The following is a 13,826-nucleotide window of genomic DNA, read 5'->3' as shown; positions in this document are numbered from 1 at the left end:
CCTCCCCCTCAGCAGGGGCGGAGGAGGGAGACACACTACAAATTGGCAAATGGCACCGCTTGCCGCATAAACCTGCCACATAACCGTGACAGTTAAGTGTGAAACCCCCACCTTTTTGTTTATTCGCCCCTAACTGCCTCCTTCCGCCTATGCCTTTTGTTGGATCTACTCTCAACTCCATGCCTCTTATTTGACTTCGTGCCGTCCTCCTGTGCCTGTTCCGCGGCATTCGTGTCGTTCGCGGCGGTCCTCCCTTCGCTAACTTCCTCACATCCAACATGAATGTCAACAGCTGCACGGTCTTTGGTGTTGTTCTTCTGTCCACGCCGCGCCCGCCGCTTCGCCGCACCGTCTCTCCCCGCTGCCTCCGCCGTAAAATCGCTTGCAGTTTTGCTCTCCCCTTCATCCTTCACTTCTACTGTTTGAATTTGCCGCTTGGGTCTTCGCCGCCTCCTCTCCCCTTGTTGGTTTTCGGTATCTTCTTTCCTCCCTTCCTTTTTTTGGTTGTCTCCTTCCTTGAACTTCTCCCAACAGTTGTTGCAGTAAAACTCACCCACACACTCACGCGTGCGTTCGTGGTAGCCCCTACTAAACTCTCCACACTCACGGCATGTTTCCCAACCCTTCGCTGCCCAGCAGTCATAGCAGTACAAATTGTCCTTTGGACGGAAGCGAAGTTCCTCCGCTGGCTTGTCCTTGCCACACCCCATACAGCGACCAGGTGTACCACTGGTGGCCCGCCGCATTTTCCCGTGACCCCGCTCCCCCCTATCCTTCACATCATCAAAACGAGTGTGCCCTCGTCTGTGCTGATCGCCGTCTGACCGATCGACACATGAAGGGTGCTGTTCCTGTCGAGTCGCACCCGCTGTACTTTGGCACTCGTCGCCCACCCCATCCTTACGAACAGTGCGTACGGAGCGAACCATTGACGTTAACAACTGCACCACATACGTGTTCGTTGCGCTGCCGCCCGCCGCGGAAGAGCCACCAACAGCAGCCGCAGCGTTGTCGGGTGCCACTCCCACAACCTTCTTTGTTCCCGGTGACGTCGATAGCCCCTGCTGCAAAAGCCCATGCATCTTGTAGCTTGGTGGTTGACCAATTGACAGCCCCCGGGGAGGAGAGCCCACACCCGCGCTAGAGGTTGATGCTAGCACCGGTTGGTGTCCCTTTGAAATTTCAGTTGGGGCAACTACCTCTGCAAGTGCTGCAAGGTTTGTGCCGCCGCCGTGGGCCCCTGATGGGTTTGGTGGGGGCATAGCATGCTGCATGAGGACGGCGCTGGCGTACGCCGGGGGTGCATGCGGTGGAGGTTGTCGAATGGAATTCGAAACCGCCTCCCAGAATTGTTGCTGTGGGGCACTCGAAGTCGCCGCTTGTGGCACTGTACCACTCGGAAGTGGTGGTGTAATCTTTTCGCTAGCGAGCCACTGAAGAAGTTTGGACTTTGGAATGATAGAGTGCTCGAGCAGTGAACTTACATCTCGCTTGTATGCAGGACGAACCGCATCGTAGCAGATATTCTGGAAACTCCACTTACGGCCCTTTTCGTCCGCGAGCGCACAAGTGCATATGCAACCCTCTACCACGTCTGGGTGCTTCACATCCACTGTACAGTCTTCGAATTGTGTGTATTCCTTTTCTTGCTTGTCATAGACCTCAAGCTCAAAGGTACGCGTGGGAACGCCTTCATTACAACGCACATGGCTAGACCCTCCGGAGCCCACAGCGCTCTGCCCTGTCGGGTTACTACTATTTGACAGTTGGGACTGAGATTGGCCAGCGGTGGCACCGGGATTAGCAGAATCATTCAGCGTTGGGGAGCCCGCATCCGCACACAATTCACCGCTCTCCGAAACAGCACTCTCTTCTCGTGTCCCCCTCAACGCACCAATGCGAAAATCTACTGAAATACTGCTCGCGGGTCGCCACAAATACACTTTGTTCAGATTGTGTACTGAAGAAGTGGGTTGGAATATTATGCCCTCACCTGGGAAACCGCATGGCTCCAGAAGTTTTGGAATCTCCTCAAGCTTTACCGTGGCTCGGTAGGCCACAACGCAGTCAGTACCCGTAGGGGAGAAGGCACTGCTTTCACTGCATAGGTGGGCGCTCAGAAGGGCATGACGCTGTTCCATACTCATCTGTGTCACCTCATTGCCCTCCGGATCCGCTGCATTATTCCAAAAGAGAACGTCAAAAACAAGAAATATTTCGGTCTGCGGGTCCTCCCTTATTCTCACTAAATCACCCTCAAACACGGCGCACGTTACCGAAGCCATCTTATCTCCTAACAACGCTTTGGGAGACAGGCGTAATACCGCCCTAAGATGAGTCGAAATCAGGTACAATTTCCCCCTATCATACATGAGCAGGTAGCGGGTGCCTTTGTTAAATCGACGGGCACCGTAGGATTCCTTGATTGCACTCACACGATTCTTGTCGGCCATATCACGGGTTGACAAGGGAACGTAGTTCGTTGTTCCGGGGAAGTGTGCAGAGCCATTCAATGGTTTAATTAAGTCGAAAAGTTGTGTCACAACCGTGTAGTATTCGGCATAGTCATCAACCATTGAAATGGAGGCCGATTTCACGTATAGATCAGAAAGTATACCATTCTGCGGTGGTTGGGCGCAACAACCCAGCACCTTAGTGCGCAATGCGTTGAGAACCTCTTGCCTCGGCTTGTTGGCGTCAATCTCCCGGTACATAGCCGCTTTCCTGGCTAAATTACGGATCCTATAATGAATAACACGGTGGTACTTTAGCTTTTCATGAAGTTCCCGCTCGCCACCCATGCGCTGAAGAAGCACCTCATCATCATCAGTTTCCATGCCTACAATTCCGACAAATGGGATCTGCTTCGATCTTAGCAGCGCCGCCAAATAAAAAATGTCCTCTACGTTCTTCACATTTTTGTCGATGACAAGACCCTTCAAGTCTCGCTTTTCCTTCTGTTGGTCAAGAAGTCTCTCCAGCTGCTTCTCCAGGGCATCAAATACCTCCTTTGTGGTCTCCCACACGGCCCGCCTCGTTGTAGGAGCTGAAATGAAATCAGCACCAGAAAAAAATACCCAGCCTAAACCATCTGCCTGTAGTTCGTTAACTAACTCCCTTCCCATTGTTGTTTTGCCAACTGCTGATATTCCAGAAAGCAATACGCACGAGAATTTAGGCGGATCGTTCGACACGTGTGCGGCAAGGGAAGCATTACCAACAATTATCTTCGCACTTGGTGATGAAGCCGACAACACATGTGATTTTTGCTTCGAAAGCGCCGGACCCTGGGATGACTGCGACGCCGCCATCTTGTCACCAGGGAACCGCGGTTGAAACACTGCCAAATCGGGTGGATTGGGCATCATGAGGGGCGGAGGCGGTGCACCAAGAGGTCCATTCAATGCTGCGGGAAACGGCAGTGGCCCAAACGAACCCGGTGGGGGCCCAAACCCTGGCGGCGGTGGGGGGGGCGGGGGCGGCTGTGGGGCGTGGGCCATGCCTGAGATGAACGGTGCCATCAGTGGATGCATATTCGGCACCAGTGTTGGAATCATCAAAGGAGGTTGATAAAGTTGATGAGGAGGCATGGGTGGATGCGGAAGCGACATCACAGCTTGGCCAAGAGGAGCATTGGGGGGCCATAAAGGGGTGCCGCCGCCAGGGGGAATTCCTTGTGGTCGATTACTAGGGCCCCTGAAAGGTGCAGCCAACGACTTTGAAGGCCGGTTGTCACCCGAGAACAACTTCACATCGGCATTCAGCTTTTGCGGTGCCGTAGGGTCATTAACGAGCGAAAGCTCCCCAGACGTAATGGGGTCGTTCCCTCCCGGCTCTGTTTGCACCTGACATTCACTTGCTTCCAATGCGGGCACAACAGCAACCGCGGGCATTACTACGTTGCTTTCCCGTTCGCTGGAACCCGTCGGTGCAACAGCACCAGTGGCTGTACTTGGTGCTGTCTCTACTGAAGAGGGGGGCGTTGTGGTACCGTGATTAGTAGCAGCATCCGCCTGCACCTTTTCATCATCAGCAGGAAGCGATAACGCTGCCTCCGATGCCATATCAGTGCACGTATTCTACCACGTAACAACTTGTTTAAAGAAGAAAAATAAAAGGAGCAGAGGTTGACCAAAACAACGAACGGGGAACAGTTGCTTCCAACCATCTTCATACAGCCTGCTGCGGGGAAATCGCTAACAAAAAAGGGGCAGTTGGGACGCTAACGGACACCTTTGACACACAAAAAAGAAAAAATGGCATTAACAGATAACACAAACAAATTGATACTACCATCTTCCCAAAACGCCAATTTAAGCATTACGAGGGCAACCTTCACACCAATTTCCACACAAAGTATTTCTCACGCGGCAACAACCACTTCTGTCACACCGTAAGTCCACGAGGGCACCCGTCATGTTGCTCCAGGTGGGAACCGAATAAATACGACGCTCAACGATGACACCTTTTCAACATGATGCTTCGCATGTTGCCACAATAGGTCAGCAAGTGCACACCTCAGGAAACGAAAAGTATGGAAAATGCATAACGCTCTCAGAACTAGAAAACAACCAAGGCAAAACACATCAATAACCAATCGATACACATTGCAAAAGAAAAGTCAAATTGCCCGCTGGCGTGGAAACCTCATCCACTACCCCGCATCAGAGAATAGGTATTGCACACAGGCACCGGAAATCCACCCAGTCCTCGCCAGGAATAAATTTATCAAAGACAGGACAAAACCTCCGCTTCAGTCACCGACACACTGGAAAGGCAATGCAACGGTGGGGAGACGCGAGGGCGGAATGAGTCATGTGCTCCTTCACAAAACAATAAAAAAGGACACATAAACGTTGATATTACGCCACAAATATTGATATTCAATTTATTCACCCAACACAAGCCACGTGGGCAAAAGCAAGCAAGCGCATAATATACAAAAAGCGTCAACACCCTCCTTTCCTGCAGAGGGACAAAAGCACCTCCCCAGCATAATTTCGAATACCTTCCAAGTCAAAAAAAAAAGCACTGAACAAAAACACTAAATTTAGTTCGGCCTCACAAAACAATACTGACGACCAGCATGTGCCCTTCTGTTCCCACTTAATCAAGGCACCAAAGGAAAACAAACGGAAGCACCTCCATCGTGGAAGCAACCGTAGTTTGTTTCACCCCGCCACGTTGAGAAGCAGACTCCGGGGGTGGGGTTCCACCGGTAGAGTTCTCACTCACTCCAGTATCTGTCGGAGGTTTGCCTAACCGGCCATTTCCACGGCGTTTGACGACCATAATATCACCGGAAACCTTTACTCGCCACGGTAATCCGAACTTCAGTTATTAGCAAGCCACCAACTGCTATAATGCTAATGGGTATTTTACACCACCCATACAGCAGGAAGGTGCAAACAGGGAGCGGTGGGGGGAAATGCGGTGTGGGGCAGGTGTGTAGGGTCAACATAAAGAGAATGGAAAGTCCAGACATCTGAGAGCTGGCAGTCATACAGCAACCGCAATTAGCACAAAAAAAAGGTACTTAAGTCAAAGTAAGCCAAACGAGGTAACTAAGCTGCACTGACTGATGTGGGAACAGTAGGAGTGCACACGACTGTGTTGATAAGTGGCGAAGGGGAATGACGCAGCATGATACGGAAGGAAGGCGGGATGGGATGACAAGACGACGCCGAAAAACATCACTCCAAATCCCTCATCAAACTCTCAAGTCGCCCCTGCAGATCCCTTAACTCCTCTTCCTTTAACGCAACCTGCTGTTCGCCACGCTGTCTGGCCTTGTCGATATTCGCTCCTAAGCTCGATATCCTGGCATTCAGGCCTTGGTTGGTATGCGATTGGAGCAATAACTCTTCACGCAACGAATCCCTCCATAATAGCTCCTGCTTCACAAAATTGTTGACGGCCATCTGGCTGTGTAGCGCAATACGGCGCAAACCAGCAATGTACCTCGAAGCAAGACTACGCCGTTGACGCCGTTCTGCGCTTTGCAGCTTCTTCCATGTCCCGATGGGTACAGCCGCATTCTCTCCCTCCACCATTGTACGCCCCTCAAAATAGTCCGCCTGTTCCTGCATGAGTTCCTCCATTACACGGAGATAATACTCCCGCACATAGTCGCCATTGAGCTCTTGTGCAGCTTCCTCTTCCTTTTCGTCCCACCACCACCTACTGCGCCAATAGGATGAAGCACTGACCCTGGGTTTTTCCCCGCTGTGACGAACAGAGAGGGCCGACCTGCCCTCCTCCTGCGCTGCAGCACGCTCCGCCCTTGCGTCGTCTTCGTAACCCAATTCCATAGCTAGTTGGTGGTGGAGAAATGTGCTGGCGCGATAGTTCCATATGCGTGAAGTGCTATTCTGCACGGCACACGAGTGCCCTGTGCTGTGGAAGTGCCGTATGCTATGTCCGTGCCGCCCCTTACCACATCCCACCCAACCGCAAACTAAACAACTCCACAAGTCCTGGCACGTTCCACACGCGTTGCACTTAGTTTCAAGAGACGACATCGAAAAACGACAAAGAGGGCAATATGAACTAACATCTTCTAAGTGCTTCATGAGGCAAACAAGGTGGAAGACGTGGGTGCACATAGTAACAACGCACGTTCTTCCAGATGCGATTTCCTCACGGCAGATGGGGCAAAACTCTTCTATCGGTGCTAGAGGAGCGTCTCTCCGGAGCGCAACGCTAGATATCTCCTTTTCACTTTCCAACTGCCGCCGAGATGACGCCCCATCAACACCGCACGACACACTGCAAAGGACACGTAGGCAAACATCTTCCGCATTGTCCGTAGACACTTGTGTCCGCCAACCCGCGCAGTTGCTCACGCATGCGGCATCACGCCCTTCATGCTCCACCCTCATTATACGGCCGACGGACTGCAAAAACTGCGGTGCACACAAGGGCCCATTAGCCCACTCGACGTGCAGCAGATCTCTTTGCACATCAGCGGCATCAGAAGAAGATGACAACTCCAAAAGCAAACAGTATGCGCGATTTCGTTCCGGAATGTGCCCCACACGAGCAACAGAAATACAACAATCACTACGAATGTTATTAACACCGCACGCGTTACAAGGTGATCCAACTTCACCGAATGGCAAACAAACATCTCCTTTAACTCCTTCTCCCCTCATTCGACCAGGTGACCGTTGTCGAGAAGCATCAGATTCCTCAAGATCACGAAGAACCTTAACAAGAGGGACTTCAACGGGAATTTCCGGGAGCAGCAACCACTGTGTCGCATTTGAACGCTCATAAGTTAGCCCAACAACTACAACACCTTCCGCATCAAAAGATACAACAACATCACCGAAGCCGGTGACACTCATTTCAAAAAATATACTATCAACACCAATCAGTAAAGAAAAAGGGAATGAGTAATAGTGCGGAGAAGACAAAGCAACACCTGCAAGAGTACTTAATCAGGCAATCGATGGGTCTCTGTAACGCGGCATATCTAGTCGTATAAAAAGTGATGCGCGTCTGTGACGACACATGCGACAGAAAACCATACAGTTAGGAAGTTAAAGAACAGCAATATCCCATGGAGAACAAATAAAAGGAAGGCGCGGGCGCTCTCAAAACAGGTTGTGAACGCGGCAGTATGCATGGCGGTGAATGGGCTCAACGTACGGCAACTGCAACGCAGCGAAGATGTCCCTTTCACATTCAAGTGCCACAGACTCCCGAAACCCTAATTGGGATTTGTACAACCCGCAAGGATCCAGTCCCAGGCCCTTCGCATGGGGCAGCAGCACAAGGTGCACCACGAATGGGTTCGGGCCCGTGAGGAACAGCTGCCGCGTGTGAATACGATTAATGACAGTGGGCACAGCCACACAACCTGTTCAAAGCAGTACATTTCAATCCAATGGCGGGTAATCGTCACACAAAGCCATCATGCTGTGATTCCACAGTAGACATCACTCCAATATAAATAGCACCACCGCATACCACAAGAATCGACACTCTTCATGAGAGTCCGAAGCCCATGTCAACCCGGCACCATCCTTCAAGACACGCGACCTATGCACGACCAGCTCAGGCATAAGTGTAGCCGATTACGCGTAGGTTGTTGTATGGTCGCAAAAGGCATTTTATTCCAAACAAATGCTCACTGTACCCATAGGTAATACATTATACCTACAGGCGGCTGCGACCATCATGTGTGAGGAAGAGAGGAATGGGACAGGAACGTAACGGATGGCTTCCCACTCGGCAACCCCTACGGATCTGCAGCCTGGTAAAGGGAGATCACACAAACGCTGTCTGCTATTGACCGTCAATTAAACAGAGTACCCCTGTTGGCACCTGGCATCCCCAGCGCCAATATGTTCCAAATGCATGTCTTGTGAGTTTGCACTGGAAAAAAGTTACTGCGGCAAATGATGGAAGGGCATTACCATTTGAACGCACATGTCAAGGGCCAACCGTAAGCAAAAGCTCGCCGCCCATTAATTTCGGATGCCGCGCAGGATCATGCATGTACGCGCGCACATCACTTACTACCCCGCCATTTCTTCTGTTGTGCGGCAACCAACACCTTGTGGGGAAGACTCAAGGGTGAGGTTCGCTTAGTGTCCGTTATTCGCCCCAAGTGTCAGTACCGTCCCTCTTTTCAGTTACAAAAAAAATGGGAACCCGGTGGCGTCGGGGACGGGTGCGGTGCAATGGAAGAAAAAACAAAGAAGAGGTCTTTCAAATGGCAAAACGACCAAGGCAATAGAACCAAGGGAGAGGGAAGAAAATAGTTGGCAGACCCGTTTGCCGAGCCATCCATTTCGACCCCCCTCTCTTCTTTGCTCGCTTCATACACACCTAACGCACACATACATACACCTTAGGAGACCGTACATGAGCGCATGTGTGGCCCTATTGGGAATATGCACTTGAGAATCAATGATAACGGTGGTGATTGCATATACCTAGCCCTCACTGTACGCCTTGACATGCTCACCACCACCACCACCCAGCCCCATATTATTAGCACATTACATTCCATCCTGTCGTTCATCACTTAGGCACACCTACGCGGTCCCACACTTCTGGAGGAACCACTAGAAGAAGCCACCTCCGACTCAGAAGCTGGAAAGGTCTGTGCTTCGCGCAAAGATTACGCCCTCCTTTTCCAGGTGTGCTCGCTTCTTCTCCATGGCAACAGGGTCGACGGGGCGAACGGCGTCCTCCAACACAACAACGGTAAATTCCTCTTGGATAGCGTGTAGTGAGGTAAAGTATACACAGTAATCGGAAGCCACGCCACACATAAAAACCCTTCTCACGTCCATGGCGCGCAGCATTGCAGCCAGACCGGTTGTCTTACCGCTGTCATCGCTGAAGGCGGAGTAACTTTCAGAATCCAGAGATGTCGCCTTGTGAATAAGGTGGGTTATCTCTCCTTGTTTCATCTCTGAATGAAGTTGGGCACCAGTCGTTGACCGTACGCAATGGGGAGGCCATGGACCCCCTGTCCCATCTTCATTTCGGAACGACATGTGTCCAGGAGGGTGCCAGTCCATCGATGCGACAACGGCACGAAACTGGTGATCTCCGACAACGCGATTAATTATCGGTATGATCTCAGTGGCACCAGTTACGGAGAGCGCACCGTCGGGAAGCACGAAATCATTCTGCATATCCACAATTATCAGTGCATCGTGCTGTGACGACAACGTAATGCGGGATGTAGACATACCCAGCAATCCAACCAAATGAAGGTGAACCTCGCCCTTTCTTCACCCCAAAATATAGCTATGACACTGCTTGCATTTACGTGTTCAAGAAGAGAAAAGACCAACAATGAGGGACGACCGGCACATCACCAGTCCTTCCCCTCTGTCATTCCAGAAGGGAACATACCGACTAAAAGTTTCATCCGCAAGTGGGTACAAAAAAATTGAAGTAGTGAACGGCGACGTTGCAGGGCACACAAACATGTGCACCACCACCCACGAAGGTTGTATAAGCTACGACACGGAGGGCAAATGTCAAACACAACTGGATGCAGCCTTGGAATATGTCGTCACAGTCACTACCCCCATTACTGAACACAAAAGAGGACATGGTTACAACGTAGCAGCAATATAGCACAGGTATTTTTGGCAATAATATACCAAGAGATGACAGCAAAAGGAACTACTGCTCAAATGACTTCACCTTATTACGGCGAACTCCACGGTATGGTAATGGTGCATAACCTTCATCCTAGAGAAATATCTGATACCATACAAGGCACCCACACATGTTAACCTCCCATCAAGAAGCCAACCCACCGGCAGGTAAATACAAACCTCCTCATGAGCAACCGCCAGCGGCAACCGACTGCCGGTGGTGCTATCCGTAGATGGCGTACTGTTCACTGACACAGTTGCAACACCGCCTCAGCAACAGAACACCAAAGTGAGTGGAAGCACACACACAAAAAAAAGTATAGTAAAAGTAAACCTATAGAGTAGTGCCGGTATCTAGCCAAACATATACCACTTATGTCTGCCGTTCCCGCGCACCGGAAGAAACAACCTGCAGAAGCCACATCAACTGAAGGGATTACATCACCTTCACAACGGCTGCCGCACAGCCAATCGAGCAATCAAAGCAACCGAAACACGGTTGTACAGGCATCACACACAATGACAGGCGTTCAACTGGGTTCGGCACCGCTCCTCACACTGTTAGTCCCTCCAATACTACACTGAAAAAGCGTACACGACAGAACCAATAAGAAGGCGTGTCCCCGTTCAACCGGCAAAGAAAGCCGTATCAAAAAGAGAACTGTATTCACTCCAGTTCAGGCAAACAATATGAGGGATAAACCACCAGCAGAAATTTAGAAAGAAAACCCTCACACCCATTTATCCCATTCACAATGTGCTTTCACCAGCAGCACAGCTAACTAAGAAAAACAACGACCCTCCATCGGTCAGTATCTGTTTCAAGAAACAGAAATTCGCACACCTCCAAAGAAAAAATAAAAGCATCACTCACATCAAGGCGACAAGAACCCGGATACCCAGGCGGAAACAGACGATTGGGCATGTTTTACCACACATGTGACAAATGGGCGGTCGGCAGCATCCAAACCCCCCTCGGCAAGCCGTGTATACAACGAGATTCTGCTCACCGGCACCTGCATAAACCTCCTACGTCGCGCGTCCACGGAGGCTTCCTCAATTCCGCGCCCGGGCCCCTCCTCTTTACTATCAACAGCACCACTTGTGCCATCAGCAGGTTGGCCATGCCCCAAGCGCTGGGCGCCACGGTGGGAACCGGAAGTTGATGGTGCGGAGTTTGCTTCACAAACGCCAGCCTGGTTTTCTCCAGTGTCCATGGGCACCACGGTTGCGGTCCCGGGAGGAGCCTCGACTTTTTGCTTACTGAAACGCCCCTTATCTATTATCAATGGAATTCTATGCGGCCTTTGTTTAATATCTTCGGAGGGGCTCGCCGCCGCCTGAAACGTTCGGGAAGCGCGGTCACCCGCAATAGGAGCACTCGTACACGTTCCACCAGTTGTCTGCAAATCATGTTCAACAGTACTGACAGGTGGTATCGGAGGGGCAGATGCTCTACCTAAACGCCTAGTTGGTTTCTGCGGCACAGCGTTGCCCGTCGGAGGAAGCTGTGCGGCGTTAACCTCGTCACTACCTCCCTCAGCTACCCCAGCTTTACGCCTTGCGCTCCTCCACGGGCGCTGCTCCTCTGGGAACTGGACAACGCCCAGAGGGTATCTCTCTTTACCATCATGATCATTCAATTGAGGTTCAACAACTTGAGTATTTTCGGGTAGTCTTTCATCCCTTACAGCACCTGTAGCTTCTTCCCCCTCCACAACGGCATGGACCACCTCCTCTGGCACCGATAACCTACGGCGGCGCTTTCGTCGATCCTGCGACAACGAGCCGTCGGGCATCGAAGCGGGCTGCTTGATCGCGGAAGCAACCGTAGTTTGTTTCACCCCGCCACGTTGAGAAGCAGACTCCGGGGGTGGGGTTCCACCGGTAGAGTTCTCACTCACTCCAGTATCTGTCGGAGGTTTGCCTAACCGGCCATTTCCACGGCGTTTGACGACCATAATATCACCGGAAACCTTTACTCGCCACGGTAATCCGAACTTCAGTTATTAGCAAGCCACCAACTGCTATAATGCTAATGGGTATTTTACACCACCCATACAGCAGGAAGGTGCAAACAGGGAGCGGTGGGGGGAAATGCGGTGTGGGGCAGGTGTGTAGGGTCAACATAAAGAGAATGGAAAGTCCAGACATCTGAGAGCTGGCAGTCATACAGCAACCGCAATTAGCACAAAAAAAAGGTACTTAAGTCAAAGTAAGCCAAACGAGGTAACTAAGCTGCACTGACTGATGTGGGAACAGTAGGAGTGCACACGACTGTGTTGATAAGTGGCGAAGGGGAATGACGCAGCATGATACGGAAGGAAGGCGGGATGGGATGACAAGACGACGCCGAAAAACATCACTCCAAATCCCTCATCAAACTCTCAAGTCGCCCCTGCAGATCCCTTAACTCCTCTTCCTTTAACGCAACCTGCTGTTCGCCACGCTGTCTGGCCTTGTCGATATTCGCTCCTAAGCTCGATATCCTGGCATTCAGGCCTTGGTTGGTATGCGATTGGAGTAACCACAACGTAGCGCCAAGACGATAAGGAAGAGGTTTGAAAACACCTTCCGGGGCCTCAGATCTTGTGCGAAATCTAAGCTGATCTGTGATGCACCCGACTACTCGCAGCCGCCTGCAACAGTGGGAAACATAAATCACATTATCCGCGAGAGGCACATTCGGATGACTTTACTACAAGACACCAACACGGAAAACGCTTTTACCACGCGATCCTCACGCAGTGGAGAAGGGGTTGGTGAACCTGTGGTGACGCAGCTCACGGAAGTGAAGTATAGCATGCCACCTCATCTCACTCGCTGCATCACATAGGAACCACCAAAGTGGGCGTCTATCACCAGCATAAAATACTAATGAGCAAAAAGGTAAGAAAATGTCAAAGGGGTGACTAACATGGAAACACAGGCAGCTTCGAGGTTGTAACTTACACTAGTTTCAGTACTGACATGCGTCATTTCATTTTCTAGCACTACACAGCCGAGGATGGCAGCGTAGTGAAAATAAATCAAAACAAAAAACTGATAATGGCACCTTCAAAGTAGCTGGGCGAAACTCATCTACCGGGAGGACACTTGCTGCAACTTAGGGTTCCACATGAACCCGAAGGTGACAGTTCGGTGCGTCAACAGCTTGTAGACGTGGGCAAGAAGGGGAAGTCTCGACTCCACCCTCTTGCGGTCACGGGCATCCAAGAACACTTTCATCAGCTTACTCCCATCCGTACGGTAACGCCAACGGCGGCCCACCACGTCACACGGATATATAAGATCATTCAAGATATTCTCAAACACCGCTACGCTCGTACGGGAACGTTGCACCTGCTGAAGCTTGTACACATCATTCGGTCGCTTCGTTATCTTGCGCTGCGCAACAAGCACAACAATGTTTCCGGGGAAGCGCTTCTCGAGCTCTGCCGTAAGCGTTCGCTGAATCTTGCGTACAAGCATGATAAAACGCAACGGGTACAAAATGATCATAGCTGTCTTCTTGTGACGGGGACTCGACGACGTGCGAACAGTGTTTATATGGAAGCGGGGCAACTGCGCGCGGAGAGTCTTGTGGGAGCCTTCCAATTCAAAGAGCACCCTCGCGACGCTCTCCTCCTCCTGAGACGGGTTGGCGCGCTTGAGCTTACGCAGCTTGCGGAGGTGCGGTTGTGCGGACATCACCCT

At 51.3% G+C, this 13,826-nt stretch overlaps 6 protein-coding genes across 6 annotated transcripts; 1 reads left to right on the top strand and 5 right to left on the bottom strand.

Annotated features, from left to right (window-relative positions):
- Positions 1–119: 119 nt before the first annotated feature.
- Positions 120–4,064, bottom strand: TbgDal_IX2130 (hypothetical protein, conserved; the record flags this gene model as incomplete). Its single annotated transcript, XM_011778107.1, has 1 exon — positions 120–4,064. One exon carries the CDS (start codon positions 4,062–4,064, stop codon positions 120–122), a length of 3,945 nt encoding a protein of 1,314 aa, XP_011776409.1.
- Positions 4,065–4,541: 477 nt separating this feature from the next.
- TbgDal_IX2120 (hypothetical protein, unlikely) lies at positions 4,542–4,853 on the top strand (the record flags this gene model as incomplete). The annotated part of the gene is made up of 1 exon (XM_011778106.1): positions 4,542–4,853. One exon carries the CDS (start codon positions 4,542–4,544, stop codon positions 4,851–4,853), a length of 312 nt encoding a protein of 103 aa, XP_011776408.1.
- An 840-nt stretch (positions 4,854–5,693) lies between these two features.
- On the bottom strand, positions 5,694–7,349 carry TbgDal_IX2110 (hypothetical protein, conserved; the record flags this gene model as incomplete). Its single annotated transcript, XM_011778105.1, has 1 exon — positions 5,694–7,349. The coding sequence occupies one exon, from the start codon at positions 7,347–7,349 to the stop codon at positions 5,694–5,696; it is 1,656 nt and encodes a 551-aa protein (XP_011776407.1).
- A 1,749-nt stretch (positions 7,350–9,098) lies between these two features.
- TbgDal_IX2100 (pyrazinamidase/nicotinamidase, putative) lies at positions 9,099–9,713 on the bottom strand (the record flags this gene model as incomplete). Its single annotated transcript, XM_011778104.1, has 1 exon — positions 9,099–9,713. The coding sequence occupies one exon, from the start codon at positions 9,711–9,713 to the stop codon at positions 9,099–9,101; it is 615 nt and encodes a 204-aa protein (XP_011776406.1).
- A 1,292-nt stretch (positions 9,714–11,005) lies between these two features.
- Positions 11,006–12,091, bottom strand: TbgDal_IX2090 (hypothetical protein, conserved; the record flags this gene model as incomplete). The annotated part of the gene is made up of 1 exon (XM_011778103.1): positions 11,006–12,091. One exon carries the CDS (start codon positions 12,089–12,091, stop codon positions 11,006–11,008), a length of 1,086 nt encoding a protein of 361 aa, XP_011776405.1.
- A 1,120-nt stretch (positions 12,092–13,211) lies between these two features.
- TbgDal_IX2080 (ribosomal protein S7, putative) lies at positions 13,212–13,820 on the bottom strand (the record flags this gene model as incomplete). Its single annotated transcript, XM_011778102.1, has 1 exon — positions 13,212–13,820. The coding sequence occupies one exon, from the start codon at positions 13,818–13,820 to the stop codon at positions 13,212–13,214; it is 609 nt and encodes a 202-aa protein (XP_011776404.1).
- Positions 13,821–13,826: the final 6 nt, after the last annotated feature.

This window comes from Trypanosoma brucei, chromosome 9, assembly GCF_000210295.1.
Source record: "Trypanosoma brucei gambiense DAL972 chromosome 9, complete sequence".
NCBI lineage: Eukaryota > Euglenozoa > Kinetoplastea > Trypanosomatida > Trypanosomatidae > Trypanosoma > Trypanosoma brucei.
Note: the sequence above shows the minus strand (reverse complement) of the source record. Positions and strands in the feature narration are given on the sequence as shown.